Genomic DNA, 23,554 nt, shown 5'->3' on the forward strand with positions numbered 1-23,554 from the left:
ACAGATCTGACATCTAGTAGGCAAAAAAAATGGTCATTGCTTGCATGCAGGCTGCATCTATAAAGCACATAAATTTAGCTCATGCATCTTAAGGGACGTTTGGCTACCTGCACCTGCAGTACCCCATGGCCTGCACACATGCAATCAATCCTTTGAGCCTGCGTGTGCAGAGCTCTGGTGTATCCAGACCCTTGGGTACATCAGCACGGATGCATGCATCATTTGGGAATATGTGAGCAACTGGTTAGGTGTATTGTGGAAGACCTGCACTGTAGCACATGTGCATATATACAGGGATATATTATCTGTCCAGAAATCAGATCTAGAGATGATCGCTTCTCAGTGCAAAGCAGTGCTGAATTTGACCCTTGGTTTACAGAAAGAATCTTGTAATGGCATTCCAGGGGAGATAAAGGGGGACGTCATTGGAAGGGCACTGTTTGCTAATGTACTTGTGCTAAGCTTTAAGGGTAAGCATTTGTGAAGCATATACATACATGTGTATAAAGTGAGCATGATGTTTCTGTCTCTAGGTAAAAACAATTTCTCGTTACTCCTTTCCTAGGTTCAGAGTCTTCTAGTAGTGTAGGGTCATCCACGGGTTCTCTTTCTCACACCCAGCAGCCTCTTCCAGTGCCAGCTCTAAGCCAGCCTTCTCATGGCACGCCTGCCGTCTATCCAACTGTCAGCACTAGTAACTCTCTTTCCTTTGATGGTGGCATAAATGGGCAAGTGGCACCTACTAGCACTAGCTTCTTTTTGCTTCCCTTGGAAGCGGCAGGCATACCACCTGGCAGTATTCTGATCAACCCGCAAACAGGTTGGTACCGCTCGTGGATGTTCTTGTTACAGTTGAGAACTTGGACAAAAGTGTGCGAGTGTTTACATGAGACTTAATTTCAGTATTGTCTTGTCTTTTTCCTTTATTTTTTGGTGTGTGTATCTGTTCAGTGTACTAATTTTAAAAAGAGAGCATGAGCCTTGGATAAAAGGGATAAGTAAATCCACTTGGGTTTTGCTACTAGCTTTAATTTATAGATAGTATCTTAATGATGACTAGCACTAACTATGAAAATACTATGATTATTATCCAGAACACAGAATAATTTAAATTCATTTTTTCAGCTTTTTGTGGGGAGATGGAGAAGTCTTTTCCAGTGCTAATATAAAAGTTTTAGTGAGGGGAGAGCTCCTGAGCAAGTATTCACATCAACTTGAAAGAATCTATCATCCTTCATTTTGTTTGTCACAACATACATTCTTTCTCTGTGTACTCATGACATTGACTTAATACAAGAGAAAGAAATAAGGATGAGATTACATGCTATTTTTAAACTTCTGTTTCAGTTTAAAACAAGTTTAAATCACTGTTGGTGTATTTGGCCCATACTGATATTTTCAGTAAGCAGTGGGAGAATGATACTTCATTATGTAGATGCAGAGACGTGTAACTACTTGTCTGGATTTAAAAAAAAAAAAAGGCAAACCTGGGAAAACTTTAACTTGGTTGTAGAAATTAAAAAATCCTGAAAATTTGAATTTACCTTTTCTGTGCAACCTATCTTTATACTAAAATTAAAAAATAATCATAGTCCAAAGATTTCTTTTTCCTTGTAGATAAGGAAATACTTTAGGATCTCTCCCATCATTTTGTAGATACGCTTTATTATATTTGAATATAATTGCATGTGCTTTAACTAAATTTTTCTCACTAGTGTTGCTAAAATAATCACTTATTAAGTTATTTCTCTCCTGAAACTAAATAGTTTTATATTGAAATTAATAATTTTCTCTTTATATAACTCAATTGCCATTCTTACATATGAAACTAGAGAAGCTTTTTTAGTTAATGATTCTGCCTGCTGGGATGCCACCTTAGGGGTTCTTAAAAGCTTCTAAACAAATAGTTAAAGCTGGTCCTGCTAGAAGGGCCTGCTTTAACTAGTATGCTATGCTGTAGCATATCATCTTCCTAGATAGCCATTGCATTTGGAGGGGCTGTATTTGCTGTCTTATATCCAGCTTCTGGACATAGCACTACTGACTTAGCTTTTCTGGTCCTGATGGATTCGTTGCACAGCTTATTTGTGAATTTTCCATTGGGTGAAGACAAATGTGATTAGTGATAAATTTTTGCTAGAAAAAAAGTTCTAGCATTTGTGTATGCTAGAGTACTCTGTGGCTTACATTAATACGAAGAATGCTGGCTGTCATTTTTACATTATGAGTTTATAGCATGACCATGCTAAAGTCTTTGGAATTACCAAGCAACAAAACAGATAACTGCAGGTATTGCAGGAAGGACACCATCAGCTAGAAAGTAGCGGTATCTAAGATATAACACAGCTTCATTAGTGACTTTTTGAGTCATCCTAATTTCACTTATGTCATCGCTTTGCATGTGATATTGGTTTCACTTTCTTCCTCATCTGATGTTGGTCATTTTCCGTGACATGGATGAGGCTTCCACATACAGTAGTGAGGAAGGGCAGAGAAAGAAGTAATTGTAAAAGAGTTTTGATCAGCAAACATTCCTTTTACTCTCACCCCCCTCAGTAAAGGCAGCAGGACTGTAGAACTGACTGTTCAATGTTCATTTAAATTACCTTCACTTTCAAGTTATGACGATTCTTATATTTTATTTATTTTTAATGTATTTAAACTAGCCATTAATGTTCTTTCATGATAGAAGATTATCTTAATATCTACTGACTGTCTAACAGAAGCTAAAGTACAATTCCAGAGCAAGGAGTGTGTAGGTTCAGCTAAACTTTTGATTTCTAATGTAGGGGCATCATCACATTCTGTAATTGTTCATTTGGCTTTATTGTTCCAAATGACAGTCAGGGTTCAAACCCCATAGATTGGTTTCTCAGCACTTCTGACAGATCTCGTAGTTGTAGGTCAAAGGACTTGTCCTTAGCAGTTGAAGACCGTGCTTGAGAAAAGACAGCTCTTACTCGGTCGCTACAGGAAACACGTTAGGCTCCAGGGATTGCTAGAAAGGAGTAGAAAGAAATAAAATCACATTCCTTATTTATATTTCATTCGCAATTCTTGACCATTATTAAGCTATATTGAATATAGCTTCACCACCTGCAGTACGTCTGTGCAGCTTGCTTTTTGTAGCTGTGCCCATGCTGCCTGTCTCTCTCTCTCGCATCAGCTGCCTCAGTCCTGTCTCCAGTAACTTCGGTGTTGGCCAGTTGCTTTGAAATGGGATGGGACGAAGAGGTCTGAAGGAGCATTACAGTCTGCTTTTAACAGGACCTGGGCTAGGATGCAAAGGCTTTAGTCTCAGCTTATGCCTCTGGAAAGGCACGAAGGAAATCCCACAAAGGAAAATATTTATATTGGAGGAGGGAAAAATTTACAGGAGTCTTTGGACCTTCTTAAGCACCAAAATGAGCCAAGGCAAGCCACGTGTCATTAAGCAGCTAGACTTAACCACAGGCCCTTGCTGACTAATCTGTTGTTCCTTTGGTTCTTTTTTCCCCCCAACCCACACAACCAAATTAATCACTGTTTGCTTACAATTTACTTTTTAATAGTTTATTTTTAAAGTTTTGCAGTAGTCCAGTGATGTAATACTGAAGATGCAGTTTATTAAATAGGAGAATCATGTTGCATTGTTTCATTTTAAAGCTAAGAGCCAATTCATCTATGAATAGGGGAAGAGAGTACTTTAATCCTACTAACTAGCAGTTATAAGAGTACAATTGCAGCTACTGTTTTATATATGTTTTATAAAAATGTTTGCCTTTAAGCTGTCCGGTGTCAAACTGATTAAAGAAGATTCATTTACTTGTCTTTTAAAAGGTTCTTAAAATAGTATTTTTATTAGGGGTTCCCCTTTATTACTCTTGACTTTTTTCAGTCTACTTAATAAAAATGAGTTTCTAACAGGGTATGACAAATATTTATTAGTGTTCGTTAAGTAAAGACTGGGTTTCTTTGTTTACTTTAAAAACTTGTACGTCTTAGCTGCATGAAGTTTGCCGGTTAAGGCCCTTTTAATCATGGCAATTCTAAATGTAGTTGTGGGGATTTGGCATAAATCTGGCATGAAACAGTGCGCCTTTGTTTTAGAATTGTATTAATTTGTTCATTTTGTTTACTGTAAACACATTTGTCTTCTTTTTCTCCAAACTTGGCTAATACAGCTGCATGTCTCTGGCTGTGTTCTTTTTCAACTTCCCAGGTCAGCCGTTCCTCAATCCAGATGGCACTCCCGTTGTGTACAATCCTCCGATGCCTCAGCAGCCCGTTAGGACCCAAGTGCCTGGACCTCCACAACAGCCACCTCTTCCCCCACCACCTCAGCAACAGCCAGCAGCTAATCACATCCTCTCACAGGTGCACATGTCAAACACATGCTGCTTGTACTGATGATTGATGCTGTCATATTGCTGTCTGATAATCAGGGATTAGTAGGGCTGCTCTGGTGACGCATATGTTAAAGCAGCAGCAGTAGCTGCAGAGATGAGTGTGGCTGGAGTTCTTCCCCACAGCCCTCAAAACTATCAGTTCTCCTAATAAGTGAACGTGGTAGGCAGCCTTTTCTTATAAATACAGAAAATTTAAAAAAAAATAGTGAAAATGTTAACAGTTTCAAGAATATAGCAAGCCTAGATTGCTCTGGAATAGTTCTGTCTTCATCCGGTGTCACACTTGGACACACACACACACCTAGCATACAGTCACATAGTCAGCAAACTGGGTAGGGAGTTAATCCAGTTGAAATCTCTTTTCATTAAAGTTATTTTTCAGTCTGATGAATTTGTGGGCTGTACCGTACAAGCAGTACGGTGGCACAAAAGAGGTAGTTTAGGACTGGTGGGTATGAATGCCTCTTTGGGTAGCACCTTGGCTTACCCTACTTAGAAAACCCCATGCTGAAGAACAGGCTTTTTTTTCCTCATCTTGCACAAGAGGAATTTGGTAAAATAAGCCACATTAAAGATGACTCAGCCCTTGAAGAAGAAAAGAAAAGTGAGCAGTGTGCTATAGGCAGGAGAAGGGAGGGTTCTACCTCTTTTTGCAGCAGCTAATTCAAGCACCAAGGTATTGGCTATAGTCTCCTGCGGTGTTTTCAGATTGTTCTCAAATTTTGTCAGAAAGTTATTTATGGAATGTTATCTGGCTTTATCCTTGTCCATTTTCCTTGGCTTAAATCTTCTATTCAGGCTACCTGCATATGACACAGTAATGATGGGCTGCTTTGAAAAAGGTTCGTTTGTACAGTTTATCCCTGTCTGATCTACAAAAGTGTGTAGTATTTGTAGGTTTCTTCACAAATCCTTTGCTACTTCTATAATTGCCTTCTCGATGGCTGCTGGAGTTAAACCTGCTCAAAATAGTATTAGCAATGATAGCTCTCTGATGTTTAAATAGCCCCAATGCATATAAAATATTTCAGTATTGTTGGATAAAGGAAAGTAATACGTTTTAATCTGTGGTTAGTACTAGATCCATTCTGTATTTAGATGCTTTGAAATAACTTGTATTTAGAATGCATGTGTAGTTCTTATTTATAATTTCAAACCAATCTCTCTCTTAAAGAAATAGTATAAGCTAAATAGAAGCAATTTGACCTATTTTATAGCTTATATAATGTATAACAAATAAAGCAAATGCATTTCTGCTGGGAGACAGATACTGGAAATTACGTTTGTTTTAATTCTGTTCAGTCTTTAGCTTGATTTAATTGGGGAAAAAATGTATCCCTTCCCTCTCTGGTAATGACTGGAGCACGGTTGCTTTTTTTCTATTACAAAAGACTTTGACTTTGTTTTCACGTCTTTTACTCCTAATGTTAACCATGTTCATAAACCTGTTATTTCTTCAGCCTATCCGGCCTCTGCAGCCTTCTTCCCAGCCTGTTCAGTACTCTGCGGTCTCTTATCCGCCCCCGCTCCTGCCAGTCTCCTCTACCCAGCAATATTCTGTGGTATTATATCTTCTGTTCATTTCCTCTCTGCATGGGTTAATCTTTAGTGGGTGCTGACCTTTGCTTGGGTTGTTTGTAAGTGGTGTCTGATACCAGTGTAATGACTGGCTGGCTTCTTCATCACAGTAAAATATTACCTGAGTGGTTGAAAATAGTTCCCGAGGTTTTACCCTCTAAATTTTCAGTTCAACAGAAAGACATACAATTGGACTATTCCTATATATCTGTATACAATGATTGATAATTGTAAAGGAAAAGCTTTTTCAAAGTTTTGTTAGCCAGTCAATACCTTTTTTTATGCCTTTTAATTAACTTTTCTCCATCCTTTCTTCTTGTTGCTATGTCTGCTTTTTCTTCTGCTGACCCCTAATCTCTTTTCAGGGATCAGCTGTGCTGTGCTGTTGTGTTTTTTTTTTTTGTATGGTTACATTTTCTAGTCTCCTTGCCAGTTCACACTCCCAGTTCATGAGTATCCAGTGTTTAATAGATGGAAGCTGGAAATGAAATCTAAGTCTTTTTTGTAAAAATTAATATTCACTAAGAATCTTAACACCAAGACAAACTGAAGCCTAGGAAAGGAGAAAAGTTATCCAAAGCAGAATCCGAACTAGGGTCCGGGTCAAAAATTGAGGCTTCCCAACTTCCCGTGCTGCTCTATATGTTATACAATAGCTATTTTAGTACGTATTCAGAGTATTTTGTTACTGGTTTTGGTATTAATCAGAAACATCATCTAGTAATAAATATAGATCTGAAATCAATAGGCTGCATATAATTAAAACTATATTATAATACTATAATATTATATAACTATAATACTATACTATATATATTATATAATATATATATATATATTATAAGTAGCTGTAGTTTAGATATACAATCCCAAAAAGGAATTGCACCTCACAAAGGGCGTATTGTTTTTAGCAGTGTTGTTTCTCATGGTATTTTAGAGTTTGAATACATGTGAGCTGCACTGAGAATAATTTAACCATTCTCATCTCATTAACTGAGAAGGTAATTAACCAATGTGAACTTCCTACACAGTTTTAGCATATGAATAAATTGCTGCCTGTAGCAGCTAGTTCAAACATACCTTAGGTTTCTGTGCTGTAATTTGCAATCATTGTTAGGCATACATTTGTTAAAACAATGAAACTTCCCCAGGTTTATAATAGTTTCAAACTATTTCATGCTCAGGAAATGATTTGAAGTACTAATCGTGCTGTCAGTTTCAAAAATGTATTTCTTCTTATGGCAACTTACGTAACGTAGGGAAAAGGATTGATGGTCTAGGTTCGTAGTCTAAATTGAACACCTTCGTAGTTGGTAGCAGGAAAGTTTGGTTTATCCATGTCTGGCAATACCGTGTTTCAGTGGTTGATCATACTTGTACTGTATCTGTTGTTGTGGGAAGAACTGACCAGATCAGAATTTTCTTGTATTCAGTGTATAACAGAAATAAACTTGTGGTGGGGTTTTAGCCATTTGTGCAAGTAATATTAAATCAAAACTAAATATCAGGATCTCTTCTCTAAACTAGATGTTATGGGAAGCAGAATGTAAAATCCAGTGTAGAGAAGTATTATGGTTGCATTAATAGGCCTCATCTAAAAATGAAGTGACAAAGGCAAGTTAAATAGTTGATATGATGAAAATAAGTCTTTTTAAGATGTAAAGATATTCTAAATAAAGTTTTAAGTGCAAATTCATATTTCTAGTATTTAGTATTTTTAGCCTTGGAACTATAAAACTTCATCATACAATATGAATATAGATCCATAAAAGACAGAGGTTGAACTTAGTCTTTCTTGATTAACTCATATTTTCTTCAGGATGATGTGAGTGAGAATCAGGTGGTCTTAAAAATTTTGAGTTTCTTCACATTTGGAGTTTACTTTTGAAGAGTGAACCCAATCTGCATGTCTAACAAAAGATAACTTATTAGAGATCACTTTTTATTTTCAGAATACTGGTAATCCATTTGATGCTGAATTGCTTGAAAAGAAAAATGCTTGGGGAGTTTCATAAGAGGAGTTTCATATTCCATGGGACTCCTGCAGTGCTCAGTGCTGTCAGTACCATAGTTTCAGATGGTAATAAAATACAGATAATGGGTAGCCGCTAGAACGGATTTTTGCAGCTGTTGCAAAGATTGATGTATTTTTTGTTAGCATGACAACTATGTAGTATAATACCAAGTCAGACAAATGTGTCTTGTTATCCAGGATTAGAGTCTCATTAACTTAAAATTAAAAATTAAACAAAAATTACTTTAACAATACTGATGCTTTCTGCTGTTTTAACTGGGGGTTAATGTTATTACTCAGGCTTTGGAGTGCAATCAGAAAATGTATTGAATTCTTACAGTAAGTAGATAGAGGCAGATGTGAGCCAAAAAATCAAATATTTGAAGTGAGTAAAGTCTCCCAACATGGATGTTCTTCCCCACTGTCAGCCCTGAAGATAATTTGCTGCTGTTCTATCTTGTGCTATTGTCTTTCCTCTTGCTCTTTGGCTGATGTTGCTAATGTGCAGTAATTTGAGACGTTCCTATATGAAAATTTTACTTACTGAGCTATTTTGCTTTTACTTACTGTGATATAATCTTTTATTCTTTTTTTTCGAGTACTTGTGAATGTAACTTCTGCTTTTTTTTAACAATTACAGCAAGACAACCTAGGATCACAATTTAGCCATATGAGTCTTGCCCGTCAGCCACCTGCTGATCCAGCTGAACCTCATACTACTATGTTCCAGTCCACTGTAGTCCTCCAGCCCCCACAGCAGTCTGGTTATATCATCGCAGCTGCTCCACCTCCACCACCCTCTGGCCAGCCAGTTTCTACTCAAGGCTACTCTACATCTAGCCACCCTGTCGGCCAGCAAGTGCTCCAGCAGCAGGGATATATGCAGCAACCTGTGCCGCAGGTACAATGGTTCTGTTTCCATTCTGCCAAAAGCTATAGTTAAAACATGATGATGCTGTTCCATTAATGGGCTTTTTATATGGTATGGGGTTCCCTGTTAATTTGTGGCTGTGTGCATTTTTTTCTCATTTGTGTTGTGAAATGAATGACTTCAGTTTATTTGAGGAGGAATAATCACTCAGATTTGTCTATTTAGCTAGTTAAATAAAAACAAAGAAAAACCATAAATATCAGAGCACTGTTTTACTGGTAGTGAGATTTTAAAACTACCAAATGTGGATTTTGTACATCCTTGTGTTCTCCATTGTTTTCTAGTGTCTCAGATGTTTCCTTATGCAAATTGGTCCAAAGATCCTGAATCTGCTCCCATCTCCCCTCCAACCTTCTCCATGGTTCCAACAAGTAGTTATTGCAGTTTAAAAGTAGCAGTGCATTACTTTCCTCTGGCATTGGCTAAAATGACATGTATTGTCACCAGAGAGACTGCTAAAAACAGTTGATGAAAATAGTGCTGATGTAGGGGAATTTAGTATTTTGGAACTTATTTCTTCTACAATGAAAGTACAAGAAATCAGCTGTTAAAAGAGAGACTTTATATAATACAGAGTAAGTATTTTTATTTGCTAAAGCATTTAACATTAGTTGCACCATTTAAGTTTTGCGCCTCTTTTATTGTGTGCTTCTTTTTGCGTTTATGTGTGTGCCTGTTATAAACTTGCAAGTAGTGCATCTCTTTAATTGTCATTTGTCTTTAGATGCCAGCTTGTTATTGTACACCCAATCAGTACCCGCACTCCAGCCAACAGTATCGACCTGTTTCTGTCCATTACAACACGCAGCAAAACCAACCATTGGCACAGCCTGGACAGCAGACAGGTTTGTTGAACTTAATTCAGCATTTTGAATACCTTGTGTGTGTTTTTTCCCGTTTTAAGGTGAATAAATAACTTTAAATGAGGTAACACTGCAGAGATACACCTTATCTCTTGTTTTGAAGTTTCAGTTACTAATTTTAGATGTGGCATGAAAACGCTGCTATGCAGACGATGTTGGTGATACTGTCTTTTTTTAAATACAGTTGAAAATAATATGGAGTAATTTTTTCTGTCCTTTGACTAAAGGTATCTGGGTATTGAACAGTATATATTGTGAGACTTAAGTGGCTAGAATTAGTTTTCTGATCCTTCTGTTTTGGTAAAGGCTTCTCTACTGTTTTTGACTTACCTTTCTATGAATGTTATCAAGCTTTATGTTTCCCTGCTTTCCTCTTGCCTTTTTTTCTTTCTGAGTTAAGTATAGCTATTATATTCTAGTAGTCTGCCTACTTAGAGATATTCTTACAACTTCTTCAGTAAGGTTTGGGTTCCTGAAGCAAATTCATTTCTGAGTAGTATCTTAACCGACAGTAAAAACTTTCAGAAGTAGCTAGTGGTATTTGAAGGCAGATAACATTTTGGCTGAGTCCCTTAAAAATCAGGGATTTCGTGTCCTTTTGAGGTTCTTTCAAAAACAAAGTGGTTTTTTTTTGGTTTTTTTTTTTTGCCCCCCAGACTGTGTGGTGGTGGGGTTTTATGTTTTTCTGTTTTTTTAACAGGAATATGATGAAAGATCACCTCTCACAAATAAATACTAAATGGATTTCTTTATAGTTGTGCTATTAAGTAGCCAGTAAGAAAGATGTCGTCTTTAGTAGTACGTAGTGTAGTTTTCTGTAGTCCTTCTAGGAAGAGATCAAATATCATCAGTGCTGGAAGTTGTTATTCAGGGTTCAGTTGACAAATTTGTGGGATTATTTCACTGCAGAATCATCGAGATACCCATTATGGTAGACTTGTCAGATCATCTTAAAGTACTGTTAGTACCTGCTTATTGCAAAACAGAACTGCGCTTTGCACTCTTTAGAAGTACGTTGACAAATATTCAAAGAATAAATATATTCTTTTCTTTTGCTACTTGCTTTATCTATCTGTGTTAAAGATGTGATGTCCAACTGTATTCCACAACCCTGCTTTCCTTCCTCAGAATACTTAATACACAGACTGCTTAATAGCAAAAAGTCTGAGGCTCAGCTGGGGTTACTTCCCCATTCATGGGGACTCTGTAGGAGAATAGGAGGTGAACTCTCAGAGGTAGCCAGGTGTATACATGTAGCTTAATAAAAATCTGAGTTTGAAAGCATGTGGTGCTGTGCATCAGTGTTAAGATGCAAAGGGAGGAATCGGTTACTATTAGATAAGTAAGTTTGTTTCTTGTATGTTTTCAGCTCTTGATGCTTTACTTGAATTTCACCGTCTGTAACATGGACGGGTGAAAAGTAGCAGCCACTAAAATCTCTTTCTGTCCTAGAAGAAATAAATATAATGAAGGGAGAAAGAAAGCTGTGCAGACAACTCTTACTACTTTGATAAGGTACCTTGTGCCTCTAATCGCAATATCAAGGGATCTTGTTAGAGTAGTGAAAGGATGGTCCGGCCAATAATTCCACTCATTCCTGCTTGGTTACTTGGTGTGTGATGGAGAGAAATATTTTATATCTACACTAATGGTAGAGAGAAATATTTTACTAGCAACCAATTGCTACCTCGCCATTGCTGCCTTTCATTTACTGCTTTATAGACAACTCTGAATCTCCATTCTGGACATAAAAAGGTTCCACATCATATTTTTTGTTCTGCAAACTGCTTATGAGATCGTATGTTTCGTAATTACCTCTCTTGTAGGTTTATTTTAAACATTTGTGCTAAGCTAACACAAAGCTACATCTGAAATGGTTGATATTTACTAGCAATGGCTGTTGTTGAGATGAAGGACAGCATGCTACTTGGCTAACATGGCAACGAGTCCCTTGGGTTGGGGCCCTTCCAACTGCGGCTATTCTGGGATTCTGGGTCTGGTCAAGAGTGACAACAAACAAATCCTGTATTAAATAAAAACCAGGGGGTTTACTCATTTTGTAAAGTGGTTACTAACTCTGAAATTGCTTTCCAAACGCAAAGTTAGATAAAAGATGACAGCTTCTGAGAGCGTGGCAACTGAAGCCGCGTTTGGTTTAACGTTATGGGATGGCCTGACTTTGAGCTGTTGAATTCGGGGCCGTAACACTGTCTGAGAGGTTTAGATTTCTCACAGTGAACCGGTCTCTTTTTCAGCTGCTTCCTGGCTTCCTTTCTAAAGGGGTTTCACCTGTAATATTTAGTGTTGTTTTTTTTCACTAGTATTTTAAATGCTTTGTGTGCCCAAAATACAGAAGGAAACTCTCTGAAAGAAAACAGCATTTCATGTCTTCGTGATCGTGAGGGCCCACTGACCAAAAGACCTAACTGTAGGTTGATTAAAAGTCTTATCTGAACAGCAGTTACTGTAGGAGCATCAGCTGAAGTTCAACTAACTTCTGCTACAAAACTGCCAGCCATCACTGTCACAGTAATAATAGCTCTAGTTGTAACAGATACCAAGCCTTACTCAGAGCTGGTTAACCAGGTTATCATACTTTCGTGTTCTTGAACAAAAGCCATTTCATGCTCTTAACATGTTATTCAGAAAATGTATTTCTGTATCCTGTGGGTTAATTCCTCTTACGTTAAGTGATTACTTATGGAAATACCAAGAAACATGCTTCTTTTTGTAGCTGCTTCTTTTTGTAGCTGCTGTTCTGGAATATTTCTCGGTAATGAGGCAGTCTGTTCAGGCAGGTGCGGGTTTTCTTTTTCTGCTGAGTGTTGCATTTCTGTCATACCACTTTCTATGCAGAGGTGAAACTGGGAAACTAAAAATAGAGTATTCTTCAGAATGCTGTGGGGAACCTTCTTGGCACTCAGTTTATATTGTTCCAGTACTCTGTGCTTGCAAAATTGATTATGTCTGTCGCTGAAAGTGTCAGGAAAAAAAGCTGAAAAATATTCACAGCTATGTTACAGTGCTGGGGAATTGAGGGCTTTAGATTGCAGATGTGGTGATTGTATCTGTTGTATACTGCAACTTTGCATTCTATTGCTTTTTAGGTGCCATAGATCTGGTAACAAAGCACATTTAAATATTTTGTTTGTTACAGGTATGAGAGATGGATTTTTCTACACGGTCCAAGTTTAGTTATTAAAAATTGTAACTACTAATCTCTATTCGAGCATGCATGGTTGTGAAGTTACATAGTACTCTGAAAATATTGATAGTGTCTTCTGTGTTTCTAATGAATAGCTCTCTTGGTTTTAACGAATTGAACCTTCTTCCCTTTAATTTTGTCAAGCAATATTTGGTCATGTTCACAGGCTTTGTTAGTCTTCATTGTTGCAATTTCTATAAGAGAGATAGCCAGATGAGACTTAATTCATAATGTCCATTGTACCTTGAATGTATGTAATCAATGAATGTCTCTGGGTTTTGTTTTACAAAAAAAAAAAAAAGTGTTTATGTTAACTGAATAATTTTCTAAATAGACCAAGGAATTTTAAAACACAATTTAAAAAAAAAAATCCAAGTGACTTTTTGCAGCTGTATCTGCTTTAGTAAATATGGTTCCATATCAAGCCAGGGAGCATGGGGAATGTTAGATTCCTTGGAATGTGAATCTGTCCAAGTTAATAAATACAGGACTCCTCTTGCCATCGGTGCTTCCTGACAAGCCCGGTTTTGTTACTTGGGAGTGGCAACTGGCTTTGTCTCAGAAACACAGTTAGTTATGGTTTTGTTGCTGATGTGGTAAGTAGTCAAGCACATAACCTGGATGATGGAATAGGACAAAAAGAACTTGTGTCCTGCATGTGTTTTCCTGTTTGGCACTCGTGCTTATTTTTTTCACTATTTGTGACTATTTTTTTGTTTAGGACATTTTTGAAAGACAGCAAAGGGTGCCAGCTTAAGCAGTAATAAAGTGTTGTGGAGGCACTATAGAGGGGTGAATATGAAAAATCAGTTTGGTTTTGGTTGTTGTTTTTAAAAGGACTTGCACAAGTGCATTGCACAGTGTGCTTCAGCCTTGACTCATAGGTGAGGTACTTTCATCCTGGGGCACCTGAGATGCTAGCAGAATTCATCATAAGCAGAATTTCAAAGCTGAAGTATTATAAACAGCCTTGTTCATAATAATAGACAATTGATTGTTTTTGACATTATCTAGCATGATTTTTTCAAATGCTTTCAGCTTTCACCAATCAAATCAAGGTGTCAACGCATGTAACTCAGAGTGCAAAGAAATACTGCAAGCATGTGAGTGCAGCATTGCAGATAGTATGTGCGGTATTTAATGGTGGGGCCAGGTGGATGTAAATTAATAAAATCTGTTGACTTTTAATGTTGGCTTCTTTCTATATGCATGGTAAGTTCAAGTCTTAAGAAGTTGCCAGATGTAAAAGGCCATTGGAAAATGCCACACATACCTTTTCATACAAGCAGCTCTGTATAAAATGTGTTACATTTAGACAGTTCTTTCAAAATAATATTTAAATGTATAATTTCAGGTTACCAAGTTTTGCCTAACCAGCAGCAAAACTACCAGGGTTTAGTTGGAGTTCAGCAGTCTCAGAATCAAAATCTAGTCAGTGGCCAACACAACAATGTTGGGAATCAAATTCAAGGTGTGATTGTTCCATATCCTTCAGTGCCATCGTATCAGGTGGGTAATTTACTCATAACTTTTCAGTCATTCTTCTGTACTTTTGAGTGATCTTTTTTTTTTTGAAGTGCATTGCTTTGTAAATGCAAGAAAGCTGCAAGTACATTTCAAAGGTGACTTGGAGGAGAGAAATATGTATATAAAAAAAAAAAAAAGATGATTGAAGCATGAAGCAGACCTATCACAAATTCACAAATTTTCTTTTGAATAGTAAGTGCTGCATTAATAGTGGTTCAGAGGATAGGGAAGAAAAAGCTTGTAAGAATTCCACCCACTCCAGTCCTTAACTATTGTAGAGAAATTCTTTTGTTAATTTATGGAGTCCCTTGGAACTATTTCCATTTTTAGGGAAGAAGGTAAAAACTTTTGTTTTATAAAGCACTATTATTTCAACTCATGTTATCGCTAGTGTTCTGGATTTAGAGAACTCTGGTAGATCTTTGTGGTTTTGTTTTGTTTTCCAAAAAAAAAAAAAAAGCCTTAAAGTAGGTAATGGTCAAGAGGCAGAAGGAAACATTTTTTGCACAAGAGTGTGTTAACACGTTCTCAATTTTAGGTTTCGGTGCCTCAAGGTTCCCAGGCAGTGCCCCAGCAGACATATCAACAGCCTGTAATAATTCCCAGTCAGTCAAATCAAGGATTGCCCACAACAGGAATGCCAGTTTACTACAGCGTCATTCCATCAGGTCAACAGAATAATTTAAGGTTGGTTATTTGATTTCTCAGCAACCAGGTTTAATTGTCTTGTAGTAACTGATAGAATCTGCTACGTTACTGCGTGTATTAAAATATATTTTAAAGGTAGACTTAAAAATGCTTTATTAGCTGTTTTTTCTCTTATGCAATTCAGTGTTTGTGTCATCACGGCATGGCTTCGTCACCTCAAATGAATCTGAATTCTTGTTCTTTGTACTCAAAGGGTTCTTAACCTTTTCTTCCATAGTTACGTTTGAGGCTCAGTGAATTCACATGTAGACGTAATCCCAGACTTGTTTTTTAAATAAGTTTTATTGCTTATTCTCTTGCATCACTTGCAGTGGCCATCTCTATCAAACAGGGTGACTTCTGCTTGGAATTCAGAGCAGACTAGCAGCTAAGGACAGCAATGTGCATTTATCGCAGTAGATAGTGGTAGTGTTTTTTAACAAAAGAAACGTGGAATACTGTTCTGCAAGAACTGAATAGTCTCAAACCTATGAGTCACCACTGAGAACTATAATCATTAGACAGATGAGAAGCCGTATGAGGGAATACATCCTGAGCAGACTGAAAACTGAAACAGATTGCTTTCTGAGTTTGGTTTGTTTCAATAGCATCTTTAAATTAAAATCATATACTTGGCCCATGGGACAAAGGATGGGAAAATTTTCATGTGAAGTTACAGGTGAAAATGGATTCCCAGTGGAGGCTTAAAAAGATCGTCCCTCGTTTTTTCCGTAGTTTGAAGTTATAAAAACTTCTTTCTCATTCCCTCAGAGCGTTTAGTTCATCTGTTGATGAAAACCTCAACTTCATACTGAAGTACCAGATGCCATAGGCACCATCCTGCTTGTAGTCCACCAACCTGATGTTCTGCCTCTGGCAGAATGATCAGTTACTGTTATGATAGAATTATGTCTGTTATTTACTTGTTTTTGCCCTTAATGCCCTGAAAAATACCTGGCATAAATAAACTTCTTTATTCTTTTTGTATTACAAACAAATGCAAGGCTGTTTCTTTCCTTGAGTCTTCTTCCATGACCGGGTATTTTTCTCCTATTTGGTAAAGCCATGGTAAGGCAACCCCTGCAGGTGTCAGTTTAGGCTGCGTTACTCTGCACTGAAGCAGAGGAGTGCTCTCATTCTGTGTGCCGAATACCACGGGGCCAGCCTCCAGCTGAGTAGTCAGCATCTGAAATCCTTGTGGCAGGTTTTGTGGTGGCCATTTAACCAAGACCTAATTATGGTTAATTAAGACAATGAACTGCTATTTTTTCATATTCTATGTATCTTTATACCTATATAGTTCTCTTTGCACAAAGGTGGTATATCAAAGTAAGTAAATTAGTACTGTTTTTGATATATGCAGATCGTAAGTTATAGCCAAGGAAGAGCTATGAAACTTCTGTCTTCTTCAGAAGCAGATTCCTGGGTGGGGAGTAGGCAGGAATATTACTGATTGAATTTTTTTATTGTTATTATAGTTCATCAGTAGGATATTTGCAGCCTCCTGGATCAGAGCAGATACAGTTTCCTAGAACATCATCACCATGTAACTCTCAGCAGCTTCAAGGACAGCAATGTGCAGGTTGGAGGACTGAAGGTTTTTTTTGTTTGTTTTTTTGAAAGACTTACAAGTTTCTAACAATTATTATGCTGGGTGATTGCATATGGGTTTGATTTAGAATTAACTATTGTATTTCCTTCTGTATGCTGTGTTTAAAATTATATTGCAAGCAGGTTAACTTCACATCTTTAATTTATCACTGAGAGCCCTCAAGTTACTTTCTTAGAATTCAGTACTGTATGGCATAATGGCTTGCAAGTCAGCTTTTGAATTGAGACAGACATGGGAACAATGCATTCTCACCCAAATGACTTTAATCTAATCTTTTCCTCAATTATGGGAGCTATGTGGGTCTGATTTATTTATTTATTTTTGGAGTTCCTGAGAAGAGACTAAAAATTGTAATCATTCTGGATCTGGATTGAGACGAGTACTCTTTTTTTTTTTTTACTGTTGAAAGGGGAAAATGAAATACTCATAAGCTGGGGGGGGGGTGTTCTGTTTTCCTGTTTGTTTTTTCTGTTAGCATTATTTACTGCTTCTACTTTCGTAGTTTATAGCAACCATTCAAGTCAGAAGCCATCACCTCCTACATTATTGCCACCTTCATCAAAGTCAAAGCCACAACAGGCTGCTTCCATTGTGCACTACAGCATAGTGTCTCCATCCTCATCATGTAAAAGTTCACCCACTGGTCTTTCCATCATGCAGCCAATAAAAGGTATATTTTATTGGAATTTTCATCTACGCCATTCTGTCTAGAAATCTGTTGTAAATGGTCAGACTGATTTCATGGCTCCCTGCTAGAACAGTTGTGACTTGAACGCCATCTCTTCAAATACTATTTTTAATTCTTCATTGAAATTGCTATCATTGTAACATTAAAAATGACAACTTTTGAACTGAAATGAAACAAAAGCCAACCTCCCGTGGGCAGCTTGGAGGCAGCCTTCTTCAGCAGAGAAGAATGTCACTTAGCAGAAGCATTTAAATCAGGTTTGGAATGTTTCAATCTTTTACGTAATTTTTAAAAGGCGTATAAATAGCAGTTTCAGTGGGGTGTGAAAACAGCAGTGATGTAGAGCTTGTCTTATGCATGAAATGTTTGTAAATATTAACATCCAAACACTTAAAACCTCTGAATTTCAAAAAACATTTATCATAAAATTGGGCTGGTTAGGAGGTTAAGAGTATGAAGGTTAGCCTTCAAACCAGAGGTTATAGATCAGTCATAGTGAGTAGTACTGTCCTTATTTCACTGATAGGGAGTTTGATGCACCAGAGGGATTTGGTTGGCAAAAAAAAAAGGGAGTAATCTCAAATACTGCTATCTCAGTATTTTGCAAGCAAGTAATAGATTAAACAACTAGGTCAGTGACCTAGATTCCACTATAGATGTGATTGTTCTTACAAACATTTAAGATATTTTTAGAGCCTGTTTATTAGTAAATAGGTAACATCCAGTTAAGTGGCAAGATAGCTGTTCACAGCAGTTCTGGTTTTGTTTCCATTTCTTCAACACTTCAAGTTTGTTTGGGTGTAGTTCTTGAAGACTATCATTTCAGGATGTCCAAAGTTGGTCTAGCACTACTTTGTTCTACCCTTATCTTGGTAGTTTTGGTTTTATGCAGTTTTGAAGGCCTGATTCAAAGCTGTTGAACTGTGATTTAAACAAGTTTGGGGAAGGGGAGAGCCTCTGTGACAGAGAACAAATATTGAGTGAATAAAGAAAAGCATGCACTTCAGCAGCAGTGATACTGAGATGATACCTCAAGGTGATTGAGGCGAGGACGATGAGGACGTGCAGACAAGCAGCTGAGTGGTGTTTCTGTTCCTCTAAAAAATTTGTAGAGGACCGGACTCCAAATCTGGGAGACTTTCAGGGATTTCTTCTGTGTTTTTTCCTCTCATGCGTTTTGATAATTGAAGTGTCTGCAGACAGACCTATGCCTTCGATGACACTTTATTTCAAGCATGCTTGTTTAGGCAAAGAGTTCCATTTGTTTTCACTTACTGAAATGCTGTGGAACTAGTAGAAGTAGAAAGAACCAGCATTTGGGGGATTTACGGAGGGTGTTTATTTGTAGTTTAAGTAGAATTTTCAGATTGTGACACTTATTTTAGAAATGGTGCTCCTGGTAATTCTGAAATGCGTGTTTTTGCTGGGCATTCTTATTGAACAGAGATGAGACAAAAGAGTTGTATGGCAAGTGCTGCAGAATACTATAAAATACTATATTTTAAGACAGGGAGATGTAAATATACCATTTTAATGTTTATAAATATATGCATAAAAATGATTTTTTTTCTTGTGTAAAACGTAGTGTGTATATAGATGTTTGCCTGGTACACCTCAAGTATATAAGTGTATGGGGTTTACATAAGCTTATGGCTTTGCCACTTGGAAACTTGTGGCATGCGTTGTTCTGATTGTGTAGCAGATATCCATAAGTAGATGTGTATTTTATTTTGCCATGCAACAAAATAGAACGATTCTCAGTGTGGCTCTTACAGGGACACTCAAATTTATATCCACTGAAATTGGTGAGGTAATCTGATGATTACATCTAAGTCTGTAATACATGGGTAGAACGTTTTTGCCATTGAAAAGATTGGAAAGAGAGTATAGATGTGAAAGTACTGCTTTTATCACTTTATTTTGATAAAAATCAGTATAGTACGTATTTCAGAATACAGTTTAGAAAAGCTAATATAGTTTTATTATTATGAGTTTGTTATTCTATGTTATTTGGTTTGCATTTCAAAGGAGTCAGATTGTTTCTTCTTGGACCGTAGGAGCAGTGAAAACAATAGCCCATATAAAATGCATTCGTGTTTTGTTTTTGTTTTGTTTTTTAATCCATACTGACTTACTGTTCCTAACTGATGCTACAACATAGATGGTGAGTTCAGAAGATTGTAGGCCCCATCTTTATAGGTGGATGATTAAATGCTGTTTCAATCACATATTTTAATCATTGTTTCAAAGAAATTATGTAAGCAGTGGGTAGAGGAGAGAAGGAAATTGAAAACAACCATTTTCTCGTAAACACGACATTATGTAAGTTACCTGGGAAAGGGAAAGGGATGGGTCAACAGGCAGAGGACCAATTCTCAGGAAACCTCTTGTCACGACTCCTTACATGAAACGGTAGTGAACAGCATCGGCTGTTTGGCCATTTTCTAACTGGAGTTTCTGTACCTACCACAGTGGCAAAGTGATACAGGATGTGGGGATCAACTTGCAGTCTTGCAGCCTCTGCAGTCTTGCAGTCTTTGCCCAGAAAAACAATCGCAGTTACGTAAAAATCCGTTGTAAAATGTGTAAGTGAGGGTAATTTTGTCTCGGACTGAAGATTAATTAGGTCTTTCTAATGTATGACATCATATCAGAGAAAACATTTGGTGTATATCATGTAAACTAACTAGGTAAACTCTGTTTTTAAATGATGCATATTTTTTTGATAGGACATGTTCTTCAGCGCATTACTCTGACAGTAACTACAATGAATGTTGAGTAATTTCAACTACTGTTAAATACAATTTATTTCAAAAAATATTCTCAATACTGAGTTTCATTGGTTCCATTTATCTTTTATAGTTCTGGGAAGCCTTCTCAAGTTAGTCTAGTGCAGATTTATCTGATAGTAGAAATGTAATTGTACAGAAGATACTGTCCTAGTTTTCTGCAATTGAGCAGCTTATTTAGCAAGATGTCCATTCTGTTGTTTCTCTTTTTTTTATTTTACGTTTTTTCTTCTAAAATGAAAGTTGAAATATATGATAAACTAACTGCATTCTACCAATTTCTCATCTTGCAGCAGTAGCAGCACCACCAGGTGGAGGAGTAGTAATGATGCAGCTCAATATACCTAACAATCCTCAGCCTCGGAACCATTCACCTCCACAGTGGAAACAGAATAAGTACTACTGTGATCATCAAAGGGGGCAGAAGTCCACAGAACTTAGCACTTTAGACAGTGCTGCACAGGTATGAGCTTTTTGATTTGTTTTCCAGCATGACTTATTTGCATAAATTGCATCTCTGCATGTCATTTTGTGTTGTTTTTTTTTTTCCCCAAGACTTCTTTTGGGGGAATAAAATCTGTTCTGGTGGTACTTAATATACCAATTTTAATTTTGCTTCCAGTGTTTGAATGCTGTAGATGTCATTGCTCACCTAGATACTTTCTAAAACACTAACTTGTTTATCCAGTTGCAGCATAGTCCTCAAGTAGGTAGTCCTGTCACCTCACCGGCCCAATCACCAGCACCAGCTCAGCTATCAAACATGAAGAACATCCGTCCCACATTAACACCTCTTTCTATTGTGCCCCAGTTTTCTAGACCTTTCGTCCCTGGACAAGGTATATTTTTAGTTAACTAAAATACTTCTGTGGTTTTATTTTCAATAAATGCTTTAAAATACAAGTTATATAAGGATTTTGTGACAAACTATGGCTCACTTGAGTAGTAATGCTATTGAAGCAAGATTATCAAAACTACCCACCCTTGGATCATGCACAATTTGACCTTACCGCTCTGCGCTGATATCATTCCCTGTATTCTCAAACGCCTCGATCTTTTGCTGTTGGACCTTCTATAACTCACTAGCTTTCTCACATGAGACATTGCCCACTTTAGAATTGAAAATATTAATAAAATGTTTGATATAATTTAGTTTTAAGTTTTAACCATAAATCAAGAACTCTACATATATTTACAAAAGGCATAAATTTAGAGCTACAAAGATAAATCACGTGGGACTAGCTGATCGTAATACATTGGGTGGTAATGGCATCTTTTGGAGAAAAGGACGCAGAAATGTCATGTGAAGATGAATGTTCTGCCAAACCTCATTCATTGATGATGCATTGAATCAAACCACTGCCTAAGTGAATTCTTCATTCCTTTTAGAACAACTAGCATGATAGAAGAAGAAAAAAATCCTTGTAGAATAATTTAATTCATTCCTCTGCTGCCATGTTATCAGAAAACAGAAAATAGGGAATTTTCACTGAGATGTGATAGTTAGAAGTTTGAAAACAAATGATGAAATAAATCCTGTGTCAGTGACCAAAGATGTCCATTATGTTTGGACATCTGCAGTTCTCAAACTTGAAATTAATGGGTCTTACTTTATACAAAAATTGCATTAAAGTAAAAACAAAACTTATAGAAAAATCTGTTAGGTCTTCCTTACTGATAGAGAAGACCTTATTTTCTTTTGTTTGTCTTTGTCTTACCTTCTGCATGATCATTACACTATTGCTTTGTGTACCATTCCTCTTGTAAAAAAAAATTCCAGGTTGCCTGTTGTAAACTATGTCCCTCAACTTTCTTAATCTTCTGTGATTATTAAAAATTTCTGTTCACTGATCGTGTGGATCCTTGGAGCAAAAAGGAGATATACAGATGTACCTGGCACTCATCAGGGATGTTACCATGGAAATGGTTAAATGGTTACCCTGAGAGCAGCCTCATTAAGCTCATTTTGATATGACAGGATTTAGAGAAGACTGCAGTTAAGGGAAAGAAAATAGTATGTTTTTCAGTGTAACTCTGAAATGCAAGAGCCTTAAGCTTGTAGCTTTCCACCTTGTGATCAACATGACTTACATACATGCACTTACTTAATTGTGCCAAATCTTGTTTTCTTAGCTTAGCCAAATACGCTGCTTTGTGCATAGTCATTCTGCTTTCTCTTCGGTGTAAGAGAATTTGGAGAGAGTTCTTATATTACAGAAAAAAAAAAACCTTCTAATTACCTTTCTCTTTAAGGAGATGCCAGATACCCATTGCTCGGCCAGCCCCTGCAATACAATCCACCATCTTTATTACGTGGACAAGTAGCAAGCCAACAGGTATTAAAGAGAACACTCTCTTGGCAACACTGAAGAAAACAATTCAGGACTACAGTTACAATAACCGTGAACAGGAGAATATATTATTGCATTAGAAAAGTAATTGATTGGAAAGCACTTGCTTCCCAATAACTGGTTTATTCTGTGTTGATACTTTCCATTGTTCCTGTTGTAAAAATATAGAGAAGCGTTATTATGAAATGTAGCTTTTCTTTTGAACTGAAATTCCAACCTACAAAGGAAGATAGAAGGCCCAGTGTAGAATATGGATTCTGTGGGAGGCAGTTTGCCAGCAGCTCCAAAAATCGGGGAGAGAGTGTTTGTTTAAAAAGATTGTTTTATTTGAATAACAGTTTTTTTAAAAATAGAAAGTACATATGGGTATTTCTAAGCAGAGAGTGGCTTTGTCTCTTACAAGAAAGCCAAAATATTAAGTGTTGGCAAAGCTCACAAGTCTTGCTATCTATTTAATTTCTGGGACAGACACAGACCCCCTGCCTCTACCTTGCTCAGTTCTACCTGAGATCAGCCAGACGATGTGCTGGGTTTGGGGGCGGGGATGGATTTTTCTTCTTCCAAGAAGGGTTGAGGTGATTTTTCGTCATTTGCTTCCTTTCTTCTGAAGTCAAGGATTGGATGCCCCTGACTGCAGGATTGCTAAACTCTGTGACTAAAATCAGACATGGAAATCTTTTCTGTACCACGGTAGCACAGGTTACTTTTCAGACATTCCTCTGCACCATTTTTCACTGAGCTAACCCAGATATTTCAAAATACTGATGCGCTGTCATTAAAGTATATCATTTATATCCATCTCTCCAGTGTCAGCCTGGAAACAGACACGGAAACAGGGGGAAGAAACCAGCAAAGAAGGCTGCTTCAACAGATCTTGGTGCGGGAGAACCAGGTACAGAATTGCTGATTGACACAGTCCTC

The 23,554-nt window shown here is 37.2% G+C and overlaps 1 protein-coding gene across 14 annotated transcripts in view; it reads left to right on the plus strand.

Moving 5' to 3' along the window:
• R3HDM1 (R3H domain containing 1) overlaps positions 1-23,554 on the plus strand; it is a 51,090-nt gene that overhangs the window by 25,214 nt on the left and 2,322 nt on the right. For 5 of the 14 annotated variants that reach the window (XM_080600725.1, XM_080600733.1, XM_080600734.1 and 2 more), the window contains 13 exons: positions 566-820; positions 4,202-4,356; positions 5,849-5,950; positions 8,621-8,881; positions 9,636-9,756; positions 14,334-14,488; positions 15,045-15,193; positions 16,672-16,790; positions 17,308-17,475; positions 20,576-20,745; positions 20,971-21,121; positions 22,536-22,618; positions 23,441-23,525. In XM_080600725.1, coding sequence (XP_080456851.1) covers positions 566-820; positions 4,202-4,356; positions 5,849-5,950; positions 8,621-8,881; positions 9,636-9,756; positions 14,334-14,488; positions 15,045-15,193; positions 16,672-16,790; positions 17,308-17,475; positions 20,576-20,745; positions 20,971-21,121; positions 22,536-22,618; positions 23,441-23,525 — 1,974 coding nt within the window. The remainder of the gene's footprint in view (positions 1-565; positions 821-4,201; positions 4,357-5,848; positions 5,951-8,620; positions 8,882-9,635; positions 9,757-14,333; positions 14,489-15,044; positions 15,194-16,671; positions 16,791-17,307; positions 17,476-20,575; positions 20,746-20,970; positions 21,122-22,535; positions 22,619-23,440; positions 23,526-23,554) is intronic. The other 9 variants (XM_080600727.1, XM_080600730.1, XM_080600728.1 and 6 more) reach the window with 7 other exon arrangements.

The sequence above is a fragment of the Anser brachyrhynchus genome (assembly GCF_964034855.1).
Source record: "Anser brachyrhynchus genome assembly, chromosome: 7".
Classification (NCBI taxonomy): domain Eukaryota; kingdom Metazoa; phylum Chordata; class Aves; order Anseriformes; family Anatidae; genus Anser; species Anser brachyrhynchus.